Source organism: Notamacropus eugenii, chromosome 3 (genome assembly GCF_028372415.1).
Source record: "Notamacropus eugenii isolate mMacEug1 chromosome 3, mMacEug1.pri_v2, whole genome shotgun sequence".
NCBI classification, from domain to species: domain Eukaryota; kingdom Metazoa; phylum Chordata; class Mammalia; order Diprotodontia; family Macropodidae; genus Notamacropus; species Notamacropus eugenii.
The window spans coordinates 241,137,756-241,161,280 of NC_092874.1; the positions used below are offsets into that span (position 1 = coordinate 241,137,756).

Consider the following 23,525-nt stretch of genomic DNA (forward strand, 5'->3'; position numbering starts at 1 on the left):
ATATAGGATGTATATCAAAATTTCAAGATTAGATGTCTGGAGAACATAAATGAACATTCTTTTTTATTTGACCTGTTTTCCCATCACTCCCTCTGACTTGAAAGTTTTCTTTGCACACAGGAAAATCAATAAAAATCTTTTGGATGAATGCATTTACCTAGTATAACTTAATACTTTTCCTAGGTAAAACATCGAAGCTTCCAAGTCTGCTTTAAATAATAAAAAATGCATTTTATTTCTTCCTTCTTAAGACATTGTGTATGTACAACTGTGGGACTCTAACTTGAGTATTTATGTTGATAACAGTAACCCCTCATCTTTTTGTCAGGAATTGGCAAGCTACTAGATTTATGGAAGTTGAAGTAGCAATAAGATTGCTGTATATGTTGGCAGAAGCTCTTCCAGTATCTCATGGTGCCCACTTCTCAGGTGATGTTTCAAAAGCTACTGCTTTGCAGGATATGATACGAACTGTGAGTATTTGACTGAAGGTGATAGAATTTTATTTTCTTTAAAAACAAATTATTTCCCTATGAACTAATGGAACTCTTAACTTGGTTTGCCATTATTTTCCCCACTGCAGTTGGTAACTTCTGGTGTCAGTGCCTATCAGCATACATCAGTGACATTGGAATTCTTTGAAACTGTAGTTCGATATGAAAAGTTTTTTGCCGTTGAACCTCAACACATTCCTTGTGTTCTAGTAAGTACCATTAATTCTGTATTTGTCAGTTTTGTGTAGTGTCTGTGCATTCTAGCTTCTCCCAGAGCCGACTGTTTTCATCTATTTTGCATAGAGCTGCTTTTTTCTTTGTAAACTTTGAGTAAATGGTATTCTAATGACTTAAAGTCTGCAAGTGCCTCCTTGTGTGTGGCTAGCTTTTGTATAGAATTTGAATAGACCTGACTCCTATCTTTTAGGAACTTAAGATATTGTAATAAATTATAAGGACCCAGATAACAGAATTTGCATGTTGTTCAAGGGCATGAAAATTGTAAAAAGCACTTTGGTCTTCCCCTCTAGATGGCGTTCTTAGACCAGAGAGGCTTGCGCCATTCTAGCCCAAAAGTGCGGAGCAGAACGGCTTATCTCTTCTCCAGATTTGTCAAGTCCCTCAAGTAAGTGGAAACTGTTTTCAGCTGCTAGTGGTTTGGGTATTTTGGTTTTTTACAGCACTTATGTGGGAGATTTTAATCAATGTAATATGTTTGTCTGGAATAGCTGCTTAAATTCTTTCCCAAGATTATAGGTTGGATCTTAGTTTTACCTAAACTTTTTCCATGAAGCAGATATTTACCGTTTATTGAATGAAATGTCTCTTGTATCATTCTTCATTTTATGTTCTCTCCTGCACGGTGGCTACTATAATTTATGTTCCCCTTTTTTAAATGTCTTTTTGTGCATAGCTTCTGTTCCCATCTCAAATGCCAGCCACTACGTAAACCAACAGGGTCACATCAAGGATTTCTCCTGGGAGTCTAGTCTGGAGAAAGATCTGGTTTCTTCAGTGTTCTGAATTACTCCAGACCACATGTCTGTGGATGGATATTCTTGCTATTGGCTTCATATGATTATGAAGCCTGTTTTGACACAAGATTTAAGTGTAGCAAATAAAAGTTGAGGGTTTTCCTCAAAATCAGAACCATTTGTGGGTATGTCTAGTGTAGGGCTATGTTCTGCTTCCAGAATAAGTTTTATATTTATTTTATAATAAGCATTTTATTTAAAACCTTTATTTTCTTTTTTTCTCAACATTTATTCAGTAAACAAATGAATGCTTTCATTGAGGACATTTTGAACAGAATTCAAGACCTGTTGGAGCTTTCTCCACCTGTAAGTGTCAGTTCTTTTGCTTACAAGGTTTTCACCATTAGTTAATACTGAGCCTTCTCCTTAGGAGCACAGAAATGACAAACCAGAAACCTGTTAATTCTGGTAATTGCTGATTATTTTCCACCTCAAGATCGTCTCATTGTTTGAAATATTAATGATAGCAGATAGTCTGGGAATCACTGCTTTTTACAGGGCTCTCCCTGGCAGGCATTCTCTGTGATTACTGTACTTGGTTCAGTATCAGTGTAGCTTCACCTATGGGGTGGGAAAATTCAAGAACTGTTTAATACAGATATTTTTTACAAGACTTGTCATAATTAATGACAATTAGATCAGAAGGCTTGGTTAACTGAAATCTTTTCCAGATATATTCCATCCTGCTGTGCACATTATCTTTCTCTTGAAAGACATCTACTTTTTCTAGTTTATAAGTCAATTCTAATGATTTCCAACATAGTAAAAATTGCATTTTACAGTGAAGGCTCCTTAGACACATTTGAGCATCATCTTAGCTCCCCCACACAGCCTCTTCAAGAAAAACTAGTCAGCTGACAAATCTACCTGTTCTTTTTTCTATGTTTATCTCCTAAGATATACTACACAGTTTATTTCCATTTCCTTGAAAAGTTCCTTGGCAGCTCTCACTGATTGCACAGGACTTTCATATGACTTCCTATGAAAGTAGGAAGAGCTCTCCAGTAGGAAAACTATTAATTAGATACAAGTTTTTAGACAATAAGTATAAATAATGATTTACATTTAGTTAAGAAAGTTCTGGCTCACAATTTCATTTGTCTTAAGTTTGTTGCTAAAGATTTTTCCAAATAATTGAGCATTTCATTTTGTATAATTGGTATATTTCTGAAAATGACATGTAAAATAGGTACATTGGGGAAGCTAGGTGGACCTGAGTTCAGATCGAGCCTCAAACATTTGTCACTTACTAGCTCTGTGATCCTGGGCAAGCAATTTAGCCCCAGTTGCCTCTCAAAAAATAAAAATCGGTATATTTCATCATTTCATGGCAGGAAGAACAATTCCTTCTTAATGTAAATAACTGCCTTTATATCTTAGAAGAATGGACCTTGTAAGTGCCACCATTTCTAGTCCAATGGTACTTGGAGACTTTTTTGTTCAGCTTTTGTGAAAAGTGGTGATGCAAATTCAAAATAAATATGAATCAGCTAATTAAAATATTTATAAGTGAATATATGTTAAAGTGATCTTGTGGAAAAACAGTAATTTACTTGATGTTGTTTGCAATGCTTTCAACATAACTTTTCTGTTTTAGTTAATACTTTGAAACGTTCTAAAGATGCTAATTTTTAGCATTAAAGTAAGATTTTTTTTCAAATGTGCACTGAATTTGTGTTTTGCTTTCTCTAAGTACACTAATACCCAATTTTTATCTTAACCTTATAAACCCTTTAGCATAGCTACAAAAAATTTAAGAAAATGAAACACATAAGTAATCACATCCAGGTTGCTGCTGCCATCCCATCACTACTTTCTGCCCCTGCCCAAAAAAGTTTAGAATCAAGTATTTTTGATTTATAATAGTTCATTTATGCTTTGTGTAATACAGCCATTTAAAATGGCTATGCTTAAATGCACTTTAAATGTTTTCTGCATAAGTTATTTAGATCAGTTTTTTAAAATTAATTATTCTTTTGGGCCTTTCTGTGATTGTTGCTAATTTTATTTTTATGAGTAAATGGGATGAATTAGAATGTCATTAAAGGACATAAATCTCCTTCTAGGAAAATGGTTACCAGTCTTTGCTGAGCAGTGATGATCAGCTTTTTATTTATGAGACCGCAGGAGTACTAATTGTTAACAGTGACTACCCAGCAGAAAGGAAACAGGCTTTAATGAGGAATCTGTTGACTCCGTTAATGGAAAAGTTTAAAATTTTGTTAGAAAAATTGATGCTTGCACAAGATGAAGAAAGGCAGGCAGCTCTAGCAGACTGTCTCAACCATGCTGTTGGGTTTGCCAGGTGAGTATAAATTGTAAATTTATATAAAGATTTACATCAGTAAAACATTCTTAAGAATTAAAATAACAGTAGCCATTTGATCACGTGAAAATAGGTCTAGTCTTGTAAATTACAAGACATTTTATGGAATCCAAAAAATGTTCTAATTTTGTGAAGTGAATCCCATTTTATTCACAATCGTTAAACTTTCTGATTGAACTCTTATGTTAATCCTTTGGGGGTCACTAGAACCTGCAGGTTGGCAGACTTTACAAAGTGCATGCTTGTATGTAAATGCTGTATTTGAAACCTTGTGCCTTTGCCTTAACACTTATAAATAGAGAGGTTCTAAAATTCTTACTTAAACACATCAGCATATTAAGTCATTCAGATTCTGGATCATTATTCAGCCAAGAGCCTCTCACATCAGAACTTTTCTCATTTTGCAAAAGATCAGTGCTTGCTACTAATTCAAGAATGTAACATACTTACAGGACATTTGTGTGGGATTTGTTATTGTAGATTTAATCTTCTCAAGAAAAACCAGAGATCTGGATAGAAGCTGTAATGCAATTACATCTTTTGAGTAAAAAACCATTTCATATTGACCTAGAAAGTTACGTTGGCAATTGAGCTTATCAATTCCAGGGAAATTGAGTTAACTAACTCAGTGTCTTGACCTACCTAGTACCTGCTAATCAGGGGCAGCTAGATGGTGCAGTGGATAGAGCACCAGTGCAGGAGTCAGGAGGACCTGAGTTCAAAAATCACCTCAGACACGACACTCACTAGCTGTGTAACTTTGGACAATTGCCTCAACCTGGGTCATCTCCAGTCATCCTGGTGAATATCTGGTCACTGGACTCAGATGGCTCTGGAGGAGAAGTGAGGCTGGTGACCTGCCCAGCCCTCCCTCCCTCAAAACAAAGTCAAGTGCAAGTCACGTCATTATTTCTCTGATGGCATGGTCTTTGGCAACGAAGGATGAACACACGCACACCTGTTGATCCATAGTTTTAGTATTTTTTTTCTTTTGGTCTTTATATTCTCTTACCAATACTTTTGACATCTTTGCATCAAAAAGGATTATTTTGGAATATGCTTATCATTTGTTATTATATTTCACATTTTTCAGGTGTACTACATTCCCCAAAATTTCCCATAAATCCCAAAGCTAAAGAACACAACAAATCAGGGGGTGTCAAATTCTGGTGGAAACAGGGGTCTCTGTGATGTTCAGTCACATACTGATTTAGAGAGCCACATAGTAATATTGTCTACATTCATGTATTATGTTCATTATAACATATAACTAATATTTTTATTTTGTTGAACGTTTCTCAGTTATATTTTGCCTGGTTGTCTGGGTAGCAGTCCTGTTTTTGACATATCTGCGGGAAGTCACTGTGCCACCAAAAAACCCATTTTTTTCCTCTTGGTTTTAGTAGAGAAAATTATATTGACAGCCTTTTCCATTTTCTAATCTGTGGATATTAAGTAACGTTACTAAAGAAGTTTCGATTTTATTATTTACACAGCCGAACAAGTAAAGCTTTCAGCAACAAACAGACTGTGAAGCAGTGTGGCTGTTCTGAGGTTTATTTGGACTGTTTACAGACGTTTCTGCCAGCCCTCAGCTGTCCTTTACAGAAGGAGATTCTCCGAAGCGGCGTCCGCACTTTCCTTCATCGAATGATTATTTGTCTCGAGGAGGAGGTTCTTCCCTTCATCCCTTCGGCCTCAGAACACATGCTCAAAGACTGTGAAGCCAAGGATCTTCAGGAATTCATTCCTCTCATCAATCAGATCACAGCCAAGTTCAAGGTACGCATCCAGTCCTGGTGGCTGCCAATGAACTTCTCTTCAGCCATCTTCTGGCCTGTGCTTTGTTTTGCTCAGTTAAAAGAAAATGCCCCACATCCCTCTCTGCATTCCACCCTCCCTTTGCTATTGCAGCCAAGGAGAATTCTCTTACTGAAGAAGACTGGATGCCTCGTATGTTTTAAATAAGGAACTCAGAGCTAAGCAGTGTCTAGGCAGTCAGAGCACATGTCATGCCCCCTCCATAGCACTCCCTCCATGGTGCTCCCTCCATGCCTTCTCATTAGGTGTACCCAGTTAGTGAGCATGAACTCTAGCAGTTTCTAGTAAGTTTGCAAGGCTTCATACATCCATGAATTGTGTCATCTGAAAACCAGCTTGTTAACTTCCAGGGTGAACAATTCATCATGATCCTTTGAGGCAGGTGCAGGAAAAGTATCTACACCATTTACATCATAGAGGCAGCACAGTAATTCAAGGTTCTGTGTCACAGAATAGTATGACAAAAATACCAACCTTAGCGCATCAGCCAATTCATTTAATATTACTAATAAATTGTGAGTAGAACCAGGTATTTTAAATTATTCAATTATATTAAATTATTAATTATTAAATTATAGTTATAAAGAGAGACTCTGATTTCTTTGTCCAAATATATTTTGTTCAATAAATAATTTTCATAAGAATTGTAAAGTTTGTATTCATTAGTTGTTGTCATTCACAAAGTAAATTGTATTTTCATAAAGGTTTTTTGCAGCATCTCTAATCCTTTTAGTTTTATGTATAGAAACTCAGTATTGTTTCTTAATAGTATTTTTATAATCTAATATTTGGAATGTCATTTTTTGGTAAGCAAATGTATAACTGGACAAAGGAATTCCCTCAGCTGATTAAAAGACCTAAATGCTTACACAAAAAACCACAGAGAGATTTTTCATTGTCAGCTAGCTGACACTGATAATTCAGCATGAATTTAAGTCCTATTAAGTGGGAAGGAATTTGTTATTTCAAGATGGAAGTAAAACTTTAGGGAATGCTTGGTTTGTGAAGTTGCATACAAACATTGCTTTTGACTGCCTGGTCCAGGGGTGGTGTGGATCACTAGTTCCCCTCCAGAAATAAGTACCTTCCCCAGGGCCCTGGTGCACACTACCTCATTAGCCCGTCTTCCCATCCCAGCAGGCTCTTTCTGGATTCATGAGGCCCTCTTCTCTCCAGCAGCCTTGCCATCTGGACCCTTTCACCCAATGCTATGTTGGAACCAGCTCATAGGGGCTTAAGCTGATTGTTAAATTTTCCATGTGAGCATCTACACTTTAGAAATGGGTCATCCCTACAAAATAGGGCTTGATTTATTGTGTTGTTTGTCTAGACTTAAAAAGTAATGGAGAAAATGTTAATGATGCAGATTAAACTTGAAAGTGTGTTGTGCTTCTACTTCCTCCTCCCCACCCAGAATCTTCCTTGGGGGCCCTGCTGTTTTGACGGGTGGCTGCCTTGTATGGCCCACTGCACCAGGCTTCTGGCCAGCCATCCCTCCAGCTCTCCTGCCCCTCTCCCTTCGTACACCTCAATGTGCCAGCTTTGATTCACTGCTTCTAGAAAATGAAATGTCCAAGTACCACCACCACCATCAGCACCCATGACGCCATCACCAACCACCCCTTCCCCACGAGCCCAGAACCTCCCACTTTGTTTTCCGTGTCCCTATTGCTTGTCGCATCACATTGTCCATTCCGTATGTAAAGTTTTTTTTCATTTGAGATTATTAAGGTGAGGATCTGTCTCATTGTCCAGAGTTTGCTATTAAAAAAGAATCTTTGTTTCTCTTCCCCAGACACAGGTGTCACCATTTTTACAGCAAATGTTCATGCCCTTACTTCATGCCATTTTTGAAGTGTTGCTTCGCCCCGCAGAAGAAAATGACCAATCTGCCGCTTTGGAGAAACAGATGTTAAGGAGGAGCTACTTTGCTTTCCTGCAGACAGTCACAGGAAGTGGAATGAGTGAAGTCATAGCCAATCAGGGTGAGAAAGCACATACTGGCTTCTTTTTGTTAACTACACACAGTAAATCTTCTCAGCTTAACACATTACTGTGTTTTTAATGGGGGAACTGGGTATTTAAAATTGCCCAGCCTACAAGAAAAACCACTGAGGCAGAGCTCTGAGTCAATGGCACTTTATTAAAGGATAATAATCTTCTAATGAAGAGGGCCTCAGATATTCCTCATGATCTAAGATACCACCTTCTTCCAGGGCCTTATTTTTATAAGGTTTGATACCTGAACATTCTAAAGAGGCTATACAAAGTATAGAATCCCATTTGTTGACCTTGCTTCACAGGCCAAAAAACAATGCATGAGCTAGAAATGGTATGTCAGCAGGGAGTTCTTGGGTTAGGCAAAACTTGAGGCATCTCCACTGACTATGTGGTCATAAGATGGTCACCTGCTCATGTTAGACAGGAGAGAATGGTCCAGACCTATAAAAATAAGTTGGGGGACTTTCCATGTCATTGAGTCACCTCTGCCACACTGGGCTTGGTCACCAAAACAAGGAAAAACTAGGTTGGAGGGCCTCTAGTTAGTTTCCAAGATTAAACAGGTGAAATTACAATCTGCAGCTCAGCTGTGGGGTCCAATATTCAGAATTTATCATCACTACCCCATGGAATCATATGAAACTGAATAATACTGATTGGAGTAGATTAGGGGTCCACATGAATTATTTTTCACAACTGTTTAATTTATTTGATCTAATTCAATTCAGTAAACTTTTATTAAAGGCATACTATGTGCCAGCACTGTGTGCTAAGTCCTGGGGTTACAAAAAAGACAGAAGACAGACCTCACCCTGGGAGCCTACAGTCTCATGAGGGAGACAATATGCAAACAGATATATAAAAAGCAAGCTTTATATGGGATAAATAGGAGATATTTAACAGAGGGAAAGCGCTAAAATTAAGAGGGGTTGAGGGACGGCTTCCTGTAGAAGATGAGATTTTAGTTTTGACTTAAAGGAAGCCTGGGAGGTCAGTAGTTGGAGTGGAGGAGACAGGAACATTCCAGGCATGGGGGCTAGCCAGAGAATGCCTGGAGCTGAGAGAGAGTCTTGCTCATACAACAGGCAGGAGGCCAGAGTTACTGAATGGAAGAGGACATGTTAGGGAGTAAGAAGACTGGAAAGGTAGGAGTAGGCTGGTTATGAAGGACTTCGAATGCCAAACAGAGCATTTTGTCCTTGGTCTTGGAGGCAATAGAAAATGAGGGATGGTCAGACCTGCACTTTAGGAAAATCACTTTGGTGGCTTAGTGGAGGGTGGACCAAATTGGGGAGAGTTGAGGCTGGCTGACCCACCATCAACATACTGCAGTAATCCGGATGGGAGGTGATGAGGGCCTGCACTAGAGTGCTACAGGGTCAAATGAGAGAAGGAGGTGTGTGCAGGAGATGTCAAAAAAGTGAAATTGACAGGTCATGTCAATAGTTTTGATGTGGAGAAGGTGAGAGGTTGTGAGGAGTCCAGGAAGACTCCTGGTTTATGAGCCTTAGAGTCTGAGAGCATGGCGGCACCCCAGCAGTTATAGGGAAGGTAGGGGAGAAGGGTTCAGGGGAAAAGATAAATGAGTTTTGGACATACTGGGTTTAAGTTGTCTATTGGACTTCCAGTTCAGGATGTCTAAAAGACTGCTGGAGATGCAAAATTGTAGGTCAGTTGCGAGGTGAAGGTATCAAGGAGGTGTTGCAAAGACTATAGATTAACTATCACACACACCTGTCCTAGTGTGGGTATACATAACAACTGTGATAAATTTGGGAGCACCTTTGTAGAGTTCTTTGAACACTCTAAAGAGCTGGAGAGGGGTAATAGTTTTTTGGTTTCATCATGGTTCTCTTAAAGCAGATTTACTCTTTTCTTGCTAACAGAATTTCCTCTTCTTTCCCCTTCCTGAAACACAGTCTCACCTCCTCAGGCAATGTTTTGAATAGGAAAACAATAGGGAAACAATTTTTAATTTCTTGAATTTAGATTTGAAGGGAAAGAATATTAAGAAGTAACTGTATCTGGAAATGATGGTGGTTGATGATTTTTGTATTTTTACAGCTAGGACAGTGGATAGATTACAGAGCCTGAAACTAGGAAGAGTTTAAATCCAGTCTCAGATACTCAGATAGTTTGACCTTGGGCATATTACTTCACATCTATTTACCTTAATTTCTGCAACTGTAAAATGGGGATCATAATAACACCTACCTCCTAAGGGGTTGGGAGGGTCAAATGAGATAATAATTGCAAAGCACTTAGCAGAGTTCCTGGCCCATAGTTATCTGTCTATAAATGTTAGCTGCTATTATTATTAAATCCAGCCAGTCAAATTATGATAATAAATTGAAGAGCATATGTGTGTATGTCTGTCTGTCTCTAGGTAGATGGTATCCCCTAGGTATTAGTAGGTTAAAACTAAGATTTTGGAGATACCTTGTATAACAAAAAGATAGACCTTTCTGGCAGTGGGTGTAATAATTACTACTCACATGTCCCTCTTACTATGACTTCATATATTTTGGTTAAAATCTTTTCAAAGCATGCACATCATATTACATCCCTAGTATTATTTCATTTTCTTTAGCTTGAAATAGGAACAAAAGGTGTTTTCAACTTTGAGACTGGGATGGGGGGGGAAGGTTGAGTCATGTCTGAAATAGGAGCTTTAAAAATATGAGTTGTAGTTCTATTGAAACCACATTGAAACATTTATTTCTACCTGTTTAGGTGCAGAGAATGTTGAAAGAGTATTGGTGACTATCATTCAAGGAGCAGTAGAATATCCAGATCCTATAGCCCAGAAAACATGCTTTATCATCCTCTCAAAACTTGTGGACCTCTGGGGTAAGTATGGTGGTTAATTTTTATCTGGTTTTTGTCTCCTGATCTGAACTTCCATCTCTTACAACTTTTGGAGATCAGGACTCTTAGTTGGAACTTAATTACCACTGTGATACATTCATAATTAATTTCTTTACACAAAATGAAAATCTGTTTTCTCTTCATAGGGGGCAAAGATGGACCAGTAGGATTTGCTGATTTTGTCTACAAACACATTGTTCCTGCATGTTTCTTAGCACCTTTAAAACAAACTTTTGACCTTGCAGATGCACAGACAGTTTTGGTAAGCACCTAGAATTTTTTGTTTAAATCATATAGATTGCTGTTGTGTTTTAAAAAGGCCAATTTGGCTCTTAGATTTTTTTAAAATTTGGTTTAGTTTCATTTTAAAAACATGTTGATTTATGTTGACTCTAACCTTTGTGTCACTAAAAATCCATCTATTTCAGTCACTCATAGGACTTTTCTGAGTAATGTAGCATCCCTAGAACACCACCTCCAAACATTTCATCATTGATTGTAAACCTGTTGTGTTCATCCAAGTTCAGCTGTGTGCACCCTTCTCAGTGCCGTGCACCCCACTTTCACTTGTCTTCTCCCTCAAGTCCTGTTTTCCTTATTTGCAATTGTTTTAAAATCCGTCCTCTGTGGAGAGGAGATGGAGTTGCAGTGGGGAGGGCACCACCTGGAGTCAGGAGGAGCTGAGGAGATACTTCCTGGCTGTGTGGCCCAGGACAAGTCATTTTATCTCTGTCTCTGATTCCTCAGCTGTAAAATGGGGATCATGATAGCACCTCCCCCCACTCCCAGGGTTGTTGTGAGGATCAACGGAGTTGATATCTGCTAAAGAGATTAGGACTGAAGCTGGTTCATAGTAAATGCCATGTAAATCCTTCCTCCCTTCCTAATGTTTGCCCATATAGCCCAAGTAACTCCAAATAGTTTTCAGGCAATGTCACTTCTCTCTGAAGACTGTATTTTTAAATACATACCAGTATTATATATGTGAGTTTATTCCTTACATGTCTTTTTTTATCAATCCCTTAGAGATTTTTGGTGCAGAGATTTTTTCCTAATTCTCAGCTCTTAATCTCATTGCAAAAGCTTTGCAATTTCCCGTAATCACATTGACTTCTTATTGCCTCTCTTCTTGTCCTTCTGGTCATATCTGAGAGAGGTGCCTGGTCTTGTTATGGTGGGACTCTTCATTGTGAGGCCCATCTGTTGTGTGTGGTATAATTAGAAAGTCCTATTCTTCCAAATTGCTTTCTACCTTTCCTAGCAGTTCTATAACAAAAGGAGAATTCTTCTTAATAATGCTTGGTCTCACCAGCTCTCCCTTCACTATGCCATGCTGTCTCCATTGATCTGGAGAAATTTAGCCAAAAATCACAAAAATACATTCTCATGGTAATTTTGGTGAATTTTTGAATTTGAAGTTGGTGAATTTTGTAACATGCACATTATTTCAGAAATCTCAGGGAACCTTTTTTGTTTTGTATTGAGGCTTAGCATCATGGATTTACTTTTTAAAAAATTCCTTACAGTTTCTCTGCAAATTTCTCCTTATTGTAACATTGACTAGGAAGCTGTGAAAGAATGCACTTATACTAGGAATAGACCATTCAGCTCCACCTCCTGTCCTTGGCCTACCTGTCTCCTACTTCTGGCCTTTACTGTATCAAATTCCATACTAAATTCCTCCTTTTGACCCAGATAAGAAGAGTGAGAAAGACACAAAAAGGGGAAGTATCTACAGACTATGGGCCATTTGTCTAATTTGAAAAGAAATAAGCAGGAATTGACTATTAACTTTTGTTTTTCCACAGGCTTTATCTGAGTGTGCAGTGACTCTAAAAACAATTCATCTCAAAAGGGTAAGTTTTGCAGATGTTTTCTTGGGTATTTAGACATTTATTTGTATAAAGATAAGAATTTTAATCATATTGAATCTAATTCTTTCTGTTCCAAACCCTTTTAAATTGAGCAACTTCATGTCACTGATTTCTAGGGAAAATGAAATTAGCTGCAGATAAGTGTGGTCCTCTTGTTATAAAACATACCCCCCAAAAATAGGATGTTCCCTCATTATCTTGAGGGATATATAAATCTCAACCAGCAATCAGCCACTTGGAATTTAGTATTACCTTATTTACAATGAACATCAAGGATGATCAAAAATAAAATAAGAAAGTTAGATATTTTCATGAAGCATGAGCAGGCTAAGTACCTCATTGTCTTCATTTTGACTTGTGAACACACGTGCTTACTATTACCACATAGTTTACCTAGAGATGTGGAAGAAAAGTGCTTTGTAAATAACTAATTACTTGTAAATCCTCACTCTAGAACCAACTAGTTGATTAACCATGGACAAAGTCATTTAATCTCTCTGGGCATCGGTTTCTTTGTCTGTAGATTAAATGAGGTTCCATTTAAGTCTAAGATTCCATTATTCTGTGATCAACTCACTGATAGAGATGATGACATGAAGATACCACTCTGGCTGCTGGTGACAGTGTATTACTGCTGTTGACTTTCCTAGGAGTCTGGCCACAGCTGCTACCAGTGATTAGAACAATGGCAGGGGCAGAATGAATAAAATTTCTGCAGCTTCTGCTTACAGATGTAAATCTTTTTTTCAAGAATTATTCTAGAGCACTATGTCAGGTTTTTTTCCCTAATTTGTAAAAGGGGGAGAGGTTAAAGTTTAACTGCTATCTAAACAACAAAGTTGTAGTTTGATTGTATTTACATTTGATTAAATTTTCAGGGCCCAGAATGTATTCAGTATCTTCAGCAAGAATACCTCCCTTCTCTACAGGTAGCTCCAGAAATAATACAGGTAAAAATCTTCCTTATTTTTTAATTTAACTATGGCAACAAAAATATTTGTATCAGTTCAGGCTTTGATTTAGAAAAGTGAAAATTAATATAAGCATTTCACATTAAATTTTTAAATTTTTTACATATATAACTGAAGGGTGCAGTCTGACCAGTTAGAGCAGTTAGTTAAATGCCTAACATGTAAAACTTAATTTTCATCACCCCAAACCATTTGTCAAGAAAAGTAGATAAGATAGCCTCAATTAATAACCAGGAATTTATTAAATGCATACTGATGCCATGCACTGGCAGAAAGACGAGATTGGCATTAGTCAGTGAGCTTCTGTTCGTCCAAGGAACCAACAAGTACCTAGAAGCATAAGTCCATGCAAAATAAATACAAGGTAGGGAGGTTGAGTAATAACCATGTTTGTGATGGCAGTAAATACAGTATCTGATCTGTTGGTTTGCAGTTATCCAAATACATTGAATTTTTAATGTATCCATTTAAGTAAAAGTTGTGTGTGTATCTACATCCTGCCATTTTTTAAATGGGTTTGGGATTCAACTTTTTTGTTTTTTAAAGGTTAGTGAAACTAAGCTCTCAGGCTTAGGACTACTTGTAATTGCAGAGAAATGTGGACACGTGTTACGGTATTTCTGGAATTTGCCATTACATTTTCATTTAACCTTGACTTTTGTGCTCATGCTTAATTTTCTTAGCTAAGTGTAAGCTTGACTAAGAAACAAAGTAGAATCTTTTGTGCTTATTGAGGTACTGAGGGTCAGAATCCCCACCCTTTCCTAGTCATTATTCCATTTTCCTATCCTTTCCTAATTTCTGGTAGAGCTTGTCCTTGAGGCTGAGCTGCTGCTAGAAAGGTATAGATTTTGAGCTGCTTGGTTTCTTGTCCTTGGGGGACAAGAGAAAAGCTTTTCTCCCCGCTCCTCCTCCTCCCCCAGGTGAGTGAGGGGTACATCTTAACCATGAGAACTGTACTTTTAAGAATTTGTGAATGAATAAATTTGAGTGTTGCATAACATTTGGCAAGAGGTAACTGCTAGATTTACTACATTTAGAATTGAACTTCATCTTGGATGCAGTTTCTACAAGTGACCTTTCTTGAGTTTTATGATGATATTCACAGAGATTCCATTTTCCCTTTAGGAGTTCTGTCAAGCCCTTCAACAGCCCGATGCTAAAGTGTTTAAAAATTACTTAAAGGTAAGTTTTGAAAGGCAGTTAATACTTTATGTAGCCTCATAATGAAACCCATGTTTAAGAGTAAAAAGAAAAACAATTTTGGGCGATATTTTAAAACTTTGCTGTTGAATTGACCACCCCAACTGAAATACTGACAAATAGGGATTGATTAACCTTGTTCTATGATGCACCTGGTAGGATGTCTTATGCAAGCTTTTGGTAAAGGCTGTTTGGCTTCCAAATTTGGTAGAAATGGCACAGGAAAGAAATAAAACAAGTAGAAGTTGTGTGTATATAAGAAATTTTTTCAGAAGATAATTCTGCTAAAGTGGTAGTTCTGGTTAGCAACTTTGTATTGACTATCAGGCATACCATGTGCACTCAACGACATGTGGAGGAAAAGAGCCAAGGGAAAGCATCCAGTAAGGATAGAGACTTAGCCTAGACCTTGCCTAATTAGATTTTTGAGAGGAAAGGATTTGAAAGAAGATAAGAAGGCAAGTAAAAGGGAATTATGTTTTGTATTTAACCTATATTGAAAACATTTTTTCTTGCAATGTGGGACAAAATGTACCTATATATGTTTTGGTTGAGATCTGCCAATGATCCTTTTTATGTTCATCCAAATACTAAAATTACGTAGAATGGTAGGGTCCTAAAAACTGACCATAATGTTTTTTATTTGGCAATTTGTTTTATAAGCTTAATTGAAATGTTAATCTTCACAGTATGAAAGCAGTATTTTTTATTTTAAATAGTGTTCTTCTACCTCCACTGAAGTCTTATTAGTCCAGTATTTTACCATGATATGAAGGTAACTGGTTTCTGATCTGGTTCTGCTCACCTCTGCAAACCTGTCGTCCCCTTTGTGAGCCCCAGCATAGTTTATGAGCTAGGTCATTTGGGTTGGGGTGCAGTCTAAGCCGGCCCAGCTTTATTTGCTTTTGTGAAGCTAGAGGTGTGTAGGAGGGTCAGACATGTTAACTTAGCACCCACCTAGTTGCCACCACCTATTTCAGAGTTTTAAGGAGGAAAATACTTCAAAAATGTTCAGGTACAACATACGTGTTTCCTTCCCTGAGACAATCCTCTTCCAAAAGGACAATTTTCTTCATTGTTTCCAGAACACAACTGGAGTGTTTGTGGCATTGTGTCTTGTATGCTGTTCTGTCCCCCAAATTTATCCTGTCTGTCCTTCAGGACTTAGCCAGAGTAACCACTTTCTCTGAGGTTTTGCCAGACTGCTCTCATCCCAAATGATCTCTTCTGCTATTGAGCTCTGGGAACAGTTAATGGGCATTTCACCTGGCACTTCACCAGCAGTTCAGTGTAGTAAATACAGCCAGACTGTAAAAACTCCACATATTTTGCTCTAGATTTTTTTGCATTCTGCTAGCAGAGTGCCATTTTTATCATACACACTCAAAATATTTGTCTAGTTTTGATTATGCCATTAATTGTTTGGATTTTTTGTTAAGCAGCCCAGCCTTGTTAGGAGAGTGCTTTCCAGGCTTATCTTTGGCACATGTTGGTGCTTTGACCTTATTCACTTGATTCACTGCTTAGCACCCACAGCACCTCTAGGACAAAATAAGTGACAGAAAAGCTGCTGGTCTCCATTAAGAAAGGGAAACTATCAGATGAGCCATTCTATGACACTTTCAACTTCTTTAGCAAAAGGAATACTCTTGTCTATTCCACACCCTATTCATGTGATCTATTTTTTACTTGTCTGTGGTCTCAGGTAATCAGCAATATGTAAAGTTCTTGTTTTGCCTTAATTTACCTGTGAATTTATGGATTATGTGAAGGATTGATTTTAGATAGCTGCCATCTTTAACCACAGAGGAATGACTGCATTCCATTGGTGAACCAGGTCTTAAGCAATGAGTCTTTGGGGGAGAAAGCTCATTTGTTTCTCTTTGAAGTAATTGTGTCTGATATCAGTACCAGGGATCACCCCTTCACCTTATAAGAAATTACACTAATACTTTTTAAAATTTTTTTACAGGTATTCTTTCAGAGAGCAAAGCCCTAAGGATCACACTGGAAATCCCTGTACCAATTTCTGTGATCAGGAACTCCAGTTAATTTATACAGATGGTATTTTTTTTTGTGCCATTTATGTTGGTGATCTTTTTAAAGTTGCTCTGTGCTTACTGCAGTATGTATTTTGGCATTTGTCTGTAAAAATGGGTATGACTGAGTTGGCTTAAATACAGGTATGTAACATGAAAAGTTGACCTGCATGCCTCCTCAGAGATTGTTGTATAGAAAAAAAAATTGCTGTAAACAATACAGCAAAGCTGTCATGGTATCTTTAATTTTTTATTTGAAACTTAATTGAAGTCTTTAAAGACCATAGCAGTGATTAAGCAATGTATATCCTAAAAAAAAATTATCGACTGTAACACATTCGACATAAGAATTTAATTTTCCCTCATGTATGCCAATATTAAAATATGGAAGAAAAAAAAAGAATCAAAACTGATTTTTTTGTAGATAGCCATGACATTTCTTTAAGCTGTTTTAATGCTAACATGTGTTTCCTACAGAACACAGTGATTTCATAAATTAATTGATTTAAAAGTAGGTGCTGGTTATACATTTTTATATAAAAAAATAAATTTTATGTAGTGAATTCTGTGAAGTTTTTTTTTTAACGTCATTGTTCATACTTTATATTAGCCATATCTTCTTATGTTTCTAGCTCTCCTGCATTTCCCAGAATATTCATAGTGGGGGCAGAGGAGTGTGTGTGGAGGGATTGGGAGAGGAGGAGAGATTTGTGGGGGAAGTTCCAGTCATAGTCCACAGGTCTGGGTTCACTTACTGCCACCTGCTCTTAATGGTGCATCTTAACCTGCAAAATTAAGATGGTGACATTTTTACTATGAACCCCAAAAGGTAGGGTTCTGAGAAAAGCAGTGAAATAAGTTTAAAGTGCTTCTGTAGATGTGAACTCTTGGGATTGGTGTCCTTCACATGTTCAGGAGCTGTTTTCCCTAAACGTTGTGTATAAATCTAATTTGGCAAAATTTTAAGCACTCTAGGTGTGTGTTTCTATTTTAGGAAATCTTACTTGAATGTTTGTAAAGCCAATCCTACTTTAACTTAGCTCCATCTTTTTTGGCATAGGACTCTGGTCAAGCCAGGCTATGCCAGTGTTTTCATTTCATTCATCGGCCTTCCAGTGAGCAGTGATCCAGGAACTACAAGCAGCACTATTTTTCCCCCACAACAATCACTTTCAGCCAAACCTTCTTCAGCTGACCTGAAGCAATGACCACAGCCATCTGAGACTAAACTCTCAGCCTTCACATTCTTGTTTCTTCTCTCCACTCTTCCCCATCTTTTTCACCAACACTGTCAGCCCCTCATATCAGACTTGGTGTTTTATACGAGGGGAGAGATGGTAATGGTGACAGAAGTACTGGGAATGATACCAAGGAAGGGAAAGAAGCAGTTGTGTTCAGAATTGGGGACTGTCTGTCTTCCCCAGCCAGGTTACCAGCCAAGGGACCTTGCCAGAATGGACTTCAGTCTGTTTTATCTTCCCCATTCAGAATGCCAAGAGGATATCTGAGCAGAATCTCAGGATTTGGGGCCAGGATCACTAAACTTAAATCACTTCACTCTGCCAAAATAAATACACCCCAGGGTGCCAATAGAAAGCAAATTCAGATGCAGTTGTTGAATGAATATTGGTAATCTTAGAGGAATTATGGTTATAGATGACGTTCCAGATGATCATCAAGTACATTCTATGCCAGGCTGTGTACCTGGCACCAGACATATGAGACAAAAACAATCCCTGCCCTCATATACGTGTGTGTGTGTGTGTGTGTGTGTGTGTGTGTGTGTGTGTGTGTGTGTAATAGGTAGAGACATAATACAAATAGGGTGAAGATGGGGGAGGGAGGAGGGACATCCAAATCTTGAAAATATGATCCAGGTGTGAGAAACAACTGGGGGATGCCACATAGGCTGACAGTGGGTTACCTTGTTTGGGTGTACACGAAAGCCTATTGAGTTGAAATGCAGTGTGCATGGAGAGAGGTTGGGCCCATGCTCTAAGGGCTTCAGAGGTTATAGGGTATCACTGGAGCTTATTGTTAGGGCTGGGTAACATAGACTTGCACTTCCGGAAAGTCTTTTTGAAGCAACTTTTTGAAGTTTGACTTAGAATAGGGAGAAAAACGAGGCAAAAAAACCCAATCAGGAGGCTGTTACAATAGTGCGTACATAATGTGAGCAGCTAGGTGGCGCAGTGGATAGGGTACGGGGCCTGCAGTCAGGAAGATTCATCATCCTGAGTTCAAATGTGGCCTTAGACACTTAATATAGCTGTATGGTTCTGGGCAAGTCACTTAATTCTGTTTGCCTTAGTTTCTTATCAGTAAAATGAGCTGGAGAAGGAAATGGCAAACTGCTCCAATATCTTTGTCAAGAAAACCCCAAAATGGAATCACAAAGAGGCAGACACTACTGAAAAATGACCAAACAATAATAGTAGCGCATGTGAGAGATGAGAAAGGAAGGCCTGAAAGTGGGTGGTGGTGAAGTAAGTACAGAGAAGTGGATGGATTCCAAAGACAGTGGAATGCAAATTACAATACTTGGCAGCTCAGTTGGTACAGAAGTTGGAGCTGACACCATGTTTATGAATTTGGGTGACTGTAAGGATGGTGATAACTTTGCCACAAATAGGGAAGTTTGAAAGAGAGATGGCTTTGGGGAGAGAAAGATTATGAGCTCAACTTGGAGCATGTTGAATTTGAAATGTCTGTAGGCTGCCTAGTTGGTGATATGAGACTGAGTTTGGGAAAGAAACTAGGGCTGAAAATAGAGATCTGTGAGTCACCTGCATAAAGACAAGAAGGAAACGCATGGAACTAATGAGGTCACTGAGTGAATAGGGACAGTAAAGAAGGAGGGCCCAGGACAGCTAGGAAGTATAACAATGCTAATTCAGGAGAAGACTGAGGCAGCAGTAGGAGAACCAAGAGAGAGCAGCAGCACAAAACAAATGGAAAAAGATTATCCAAAAGGAGAGGATTGAATGTCCAAAAGGTCAAATCCTTCTGGTCATGAGTGGTAAACATTGAGGAAAAGCCATCAGATTTGGAAACTGAGGCACAAAGATGTTACATGACTTGCCTGAGCTCATGTAAATAAAGATTAGTAAGCAGGACTTCTGTATTCTTCCTACCATGCTGACTTTGGGTAATTCACTTGACTCCTGAGTATCATTTTCCTCATGGGTAAAAATCTGTTGTACAGTGTTATAAGGGTCAAATGAAACAATGACCTAAAATACTTATTTAAGTAATTCTTATTTGGGTGACTTACTCTGTTTTGGAAAACTGAATACTTCTACCTCTGCTCGAGAACGTGGGCCCAGCTTTGTGGATTCTAAGTTTACATCTGCTTCCATTCCTCCCTCAGCTATGTGAACTTGGACAGGTCACACTTTTCTAGGTCTCAGTTTCCTCATCTGTGAAAGGAGGGTGTTGGACTATGCAACCTCTAAGGTCTCTTCCAAATATGTCATGATGCTCTGAAGCCTGGAAGATAAAGGTGGGTCAGTGAGCTTGGATGCTGATCTCTGGTAACCTTCTAGAATGAATTATCAAATGGATATTGTCTGTGAGGACTTCCAGTAAAGCTGTTGTCTTTGGGACCTAGCCTGGATTTAACAATGATAAAGAATAGTCTTTCCTAGTGACACATTTTAGGGTTGCTGGGAGCCCTGAAAATGTTAGGGTACAAGGCAGAGTTACCTGGAACAAATTCACACAAACCATCTTCCAGTCAAGTGGCAAAGTTTGTTGTATCACCAATAGGAGCCAGCAAAGTTCCTAGTCAACCTGCAAACCAATGAGGATGCAACTGATGTTTATATACAAAAGGGACAGTGAAAGGTTCTGGTTGACATTAAGGAGGGGTAAGTTTTCTGGGGTGGACCAGGTGCCACAGTGAAAGGAATGTCAAGTAAGGCAATTAAGTAATGTAGATGGGCTGGGATAGGCCAAGAGCCTTGGGTGGAAGTACCAGTGAGATGGGCTGCTGAAATGTATGGGAAAATTCAGGGACTGGGTTGCTTTCAAAGACATGATCTTTTCAGTTTTAGGGGTCCAGGTCCCATCACCCCATCACTACTATACATAACAGGGAAGTAGCACAGGACTGGAGGAGTCAGCCTTGAGTTCTAGTCTTGACACTGCCACTTCCTTGCTTTTGTGATCTGCGATGTGACACTTGCTACCTGCCTTGTTTCCTCATCTGTCAAGAGGTTTTGATATACCAGTTCTAACCTCCTGGTAAGTAAGGAAAAGCTAAGTCTTGTTTCCCTTTTTGCCAGGTACAAGACTAGCAGATCAAGAAAACACTACAGTTTATATAGACTTACACAAGATGTTGGACAAACTTTCAGAATATTTGTATGGACTTTACAAGTTGCAGATGAGTTGCTGATCTACATAAGTGGTAGGAGTTTGCGGAGGAGTGCCCACCCCAATGAAATGCTAGATTTGCATTTAAAAAATAGTGTATGGGTAAGATCAAGAGATAGGAGCTAGATGGAAATATAGTTAAGTGGATTCCTAATTGAAAGATTATCATCAAAAGCTATTGATTCATGCATCAGTGCCAGCCTGTTTAAGGTTTATAGTGGTGAGCCATGAGGTTTTATCTTGTTCCTTTTATGCCCCACATTTTTTTAATTAAATGTTTAGGATGGAGACTGGTGAACCCAATTCACTCTGGAGCTCATAAGACTGGACAAATCCCTACCCACCTACCGTAGGGTGGGTGTAATAACTCAATAGTCATTGTTTCTCTTTTACCCAGAAACGCTGAGGGTCTTCCCCTCCCAGTCTGATTTTTTTTTTTTATTTAAAGGGGCCATCCTTTGAGTAAGTTAAAGAAGCCTATTCATTGAATTGGGTGTATCTCACTCAAAGTAAGATAGTGATAAGACCTTAGCCTAAAAGGCCAAGGTCTCCCACTGCATTCTGGGCCATCTCCAGTCATCCTGATGAATATCAGGCCACTGGACCTAGATGGCTCAGGAGAAGAAAGTGAGGTTGGTGACCTTGCACAGCCCTCCCTCACTCAAATCAAAGTCAATTGCAAGTCAGGTCATCATCTTGATGTCATGGTCCTCTTTGAGAACAAAGGACTAAACACAAAATGTAAAGCCTTAAAGGATAACTAATATGTGGGATGGCACAATAGCCACTTACAGTTTTATGGTTTTTAAGTACTTTCCCAGTATTAATAGACAATTTAATAACAGAGTTGGGATCCAAAAAGACCTGGCTGGCTAGGAACAATGGGTTATACTGAAGAAAATTAAATTTTACAGGGATAAACATAAAATACTGAATTAAGGGTTTTTTTCCTTTCAAGGAAAATTACAAGATGGAAGAGATTCATGGCTAAATAAGAAGTTTATGTGGAAGGGATTTATGGTCTGGGTTTGTTAGAAGTGTGATGTGGCTACCATAAAAGTTGTGATATGGGGCTATATCAACAGTCTCTGAGACAAAGGTTTCTAATCTACCTGTGCTGGCCAGATCACAACTGGAGTGTTATGTTCAGTTTGGTTTAACTGTATTGGTTAACCAGAATATTGACAAATGAGTGATTGTAGAGGATGATGGTCAGCATGGTGAGGGATATCTAAACCAAATCCCAAATTATGAAGCATAATTAAAAAGACCTAGAAAGGAAAAGGCTTGGAGGGCAAGAGGGAAATGGCAGGGAGGAGGGGATGGCAGTACACCTACTATTTTCAAATACTTGGCAAAAATAGATGACTTCACAGGACAGAAGTAGGAACAATGGGTGGCAGAGGGAAAGTGCCTGCTTACTAGAAGATCTTCTTAACAATGAAAGGTGTTTGAAAAATTAAAAACAAATTGAACTGCTCAAGGTAATAGCAACTTCCCTATCACTGGGAGATTTCTAAGCAGACTCTAGACGACCACTTTTAAGATTTGTTATAAAGGAAGTTCATTCAAGTATTAAGTTGAACTAGATATCTTGTAAGATTTCTTCCAACTCTGAAATTCTTTGATTACTATGACTAAAATGACAAAGTACTGCTTTTTGGGGAAGTAGATTGAATGCATGTTAAAATCCCACAAGTCATCTAGCATTTATAAAGCATACAGTACATTATGTGCCCGGCGCTGTGCACAGGCGGTACAAAGAAAAGGAAAAATTTTTTTTTAAATTTTAATGGTCACTACCCTCAAGGAGCATTTCTTGTGAGAGACAATTTACAAACAACTTTGTACATAAAAATTCTGTACAAAGTAAATTGAGAATTAACCTTAGAAAAGTCACTGGCTTGGGAGTGGTGGAATGGGTAGTGTGAAACTGAGAAAAGTTCCTGCATAATGTAGGATTTGAGTTTTTCTTTGCAGGAAACCAGGGAAACCTTGAGGTAGCAATGAAGAGGAAAAGCAGTCCAGGTATAATGAAAATGCAGTCTAGACATTGAGTGTTTTGTGCTAGAAACAGTAAGGAGGCTGGTGTCACCCTACTGTAGAGTACATAGAGGGCTGTCAAGTATAAAAAGTCTAGGAAGGTCAGAAGGGGTCAGGTTGTAAAGGGCTTTAAAAATCAAAAAGGAATTTATTTTTGTTCCTGGAGATAATAAGGGACCTGATCAAATTCACTGAGTGTGGATTAGTGACATGGTCAGACCTGCTTTTTAGTAAGTTGACTTTGGTAGTGGAGTGGAGGATGGGCTGGAGTAGGGAGACCAACCAGCAGGCTGTTGCAGTAGTCAGAGGAGGGACCTGATGAGTATGCACCAGAATGATATCTGTGTTAGGAGAGAAGGGAACATAATAGAGAGGTGTTGCAAAGGCAGAAACAACAGGAATATCCTATTTACAGTGTCTGTTGCTATTAAGTCTTCTCAGTTCTGCTTTGACAGCATATCTCACATCTATGCT

The 23,525-nt window shown here is 38.5% G+C and overlaps 1 protein-coding gene across 1 annotated transcript in view; it reads left to right on the forward strand.

Annotated features, from left to right (window-relative positions):
- Window positions 1-17,194, forward strand: part of XPOT (exportin for tRNA) — a 40,017-nt gene extending 22,823 nt beyond the window's left edge. Inside the window, exons 13-25 of the mRNA XM_072655266.1 lie at window positions 329-473; window positions 584-703; window positions 1,025-1,119; window positions 1,765-1,834; window positions 3,595-3,833; window positions 5,351-5,636; window positions 7,471-7,660; window positions 10,410-10,526; window positions 10,691-10,806; window positions 12,353-12,400; window positions 13,297-13,368; window positions 14,518-14,574; window positions 16,565-17,194. Coding sequence (XP_072511367.1) covers window positions 329-473; window positions 584-703; window positions 1,025-1,119; window positions 1,765-1,834; window positions 3,595-3,833; window positions 5,351-5,636; window positions 7,471-7,660; window positions 10,410-10,526; window positions 10,691-10,806; window positions 12,353-12,400; window positions 13,297-13,368; window positions 14,518-14,574; window positions 16,565-16,591 — 1,582 coding nt within the window. The 3' untranslated portion in view covers window positions 16,592-17,194. The remainder of the gene's footprint in view (window positions 1-328; window positions 474-583; window positions 704-1,024; window positions 1,120-1,764; window positions 1,835-3,594; window positions 3,834-5,350; window positions 5,637-7,470; window positions 7,661-10,409; window positions 10,527-10,690; window positions 10,807-12,352; window positions 12,401-13,296; window positions 13,369-14,517; window positions 14,575-16,564) is intronic.
- Window positions 17,195-23,525: the final 6,331 nt, after the last annotated feature.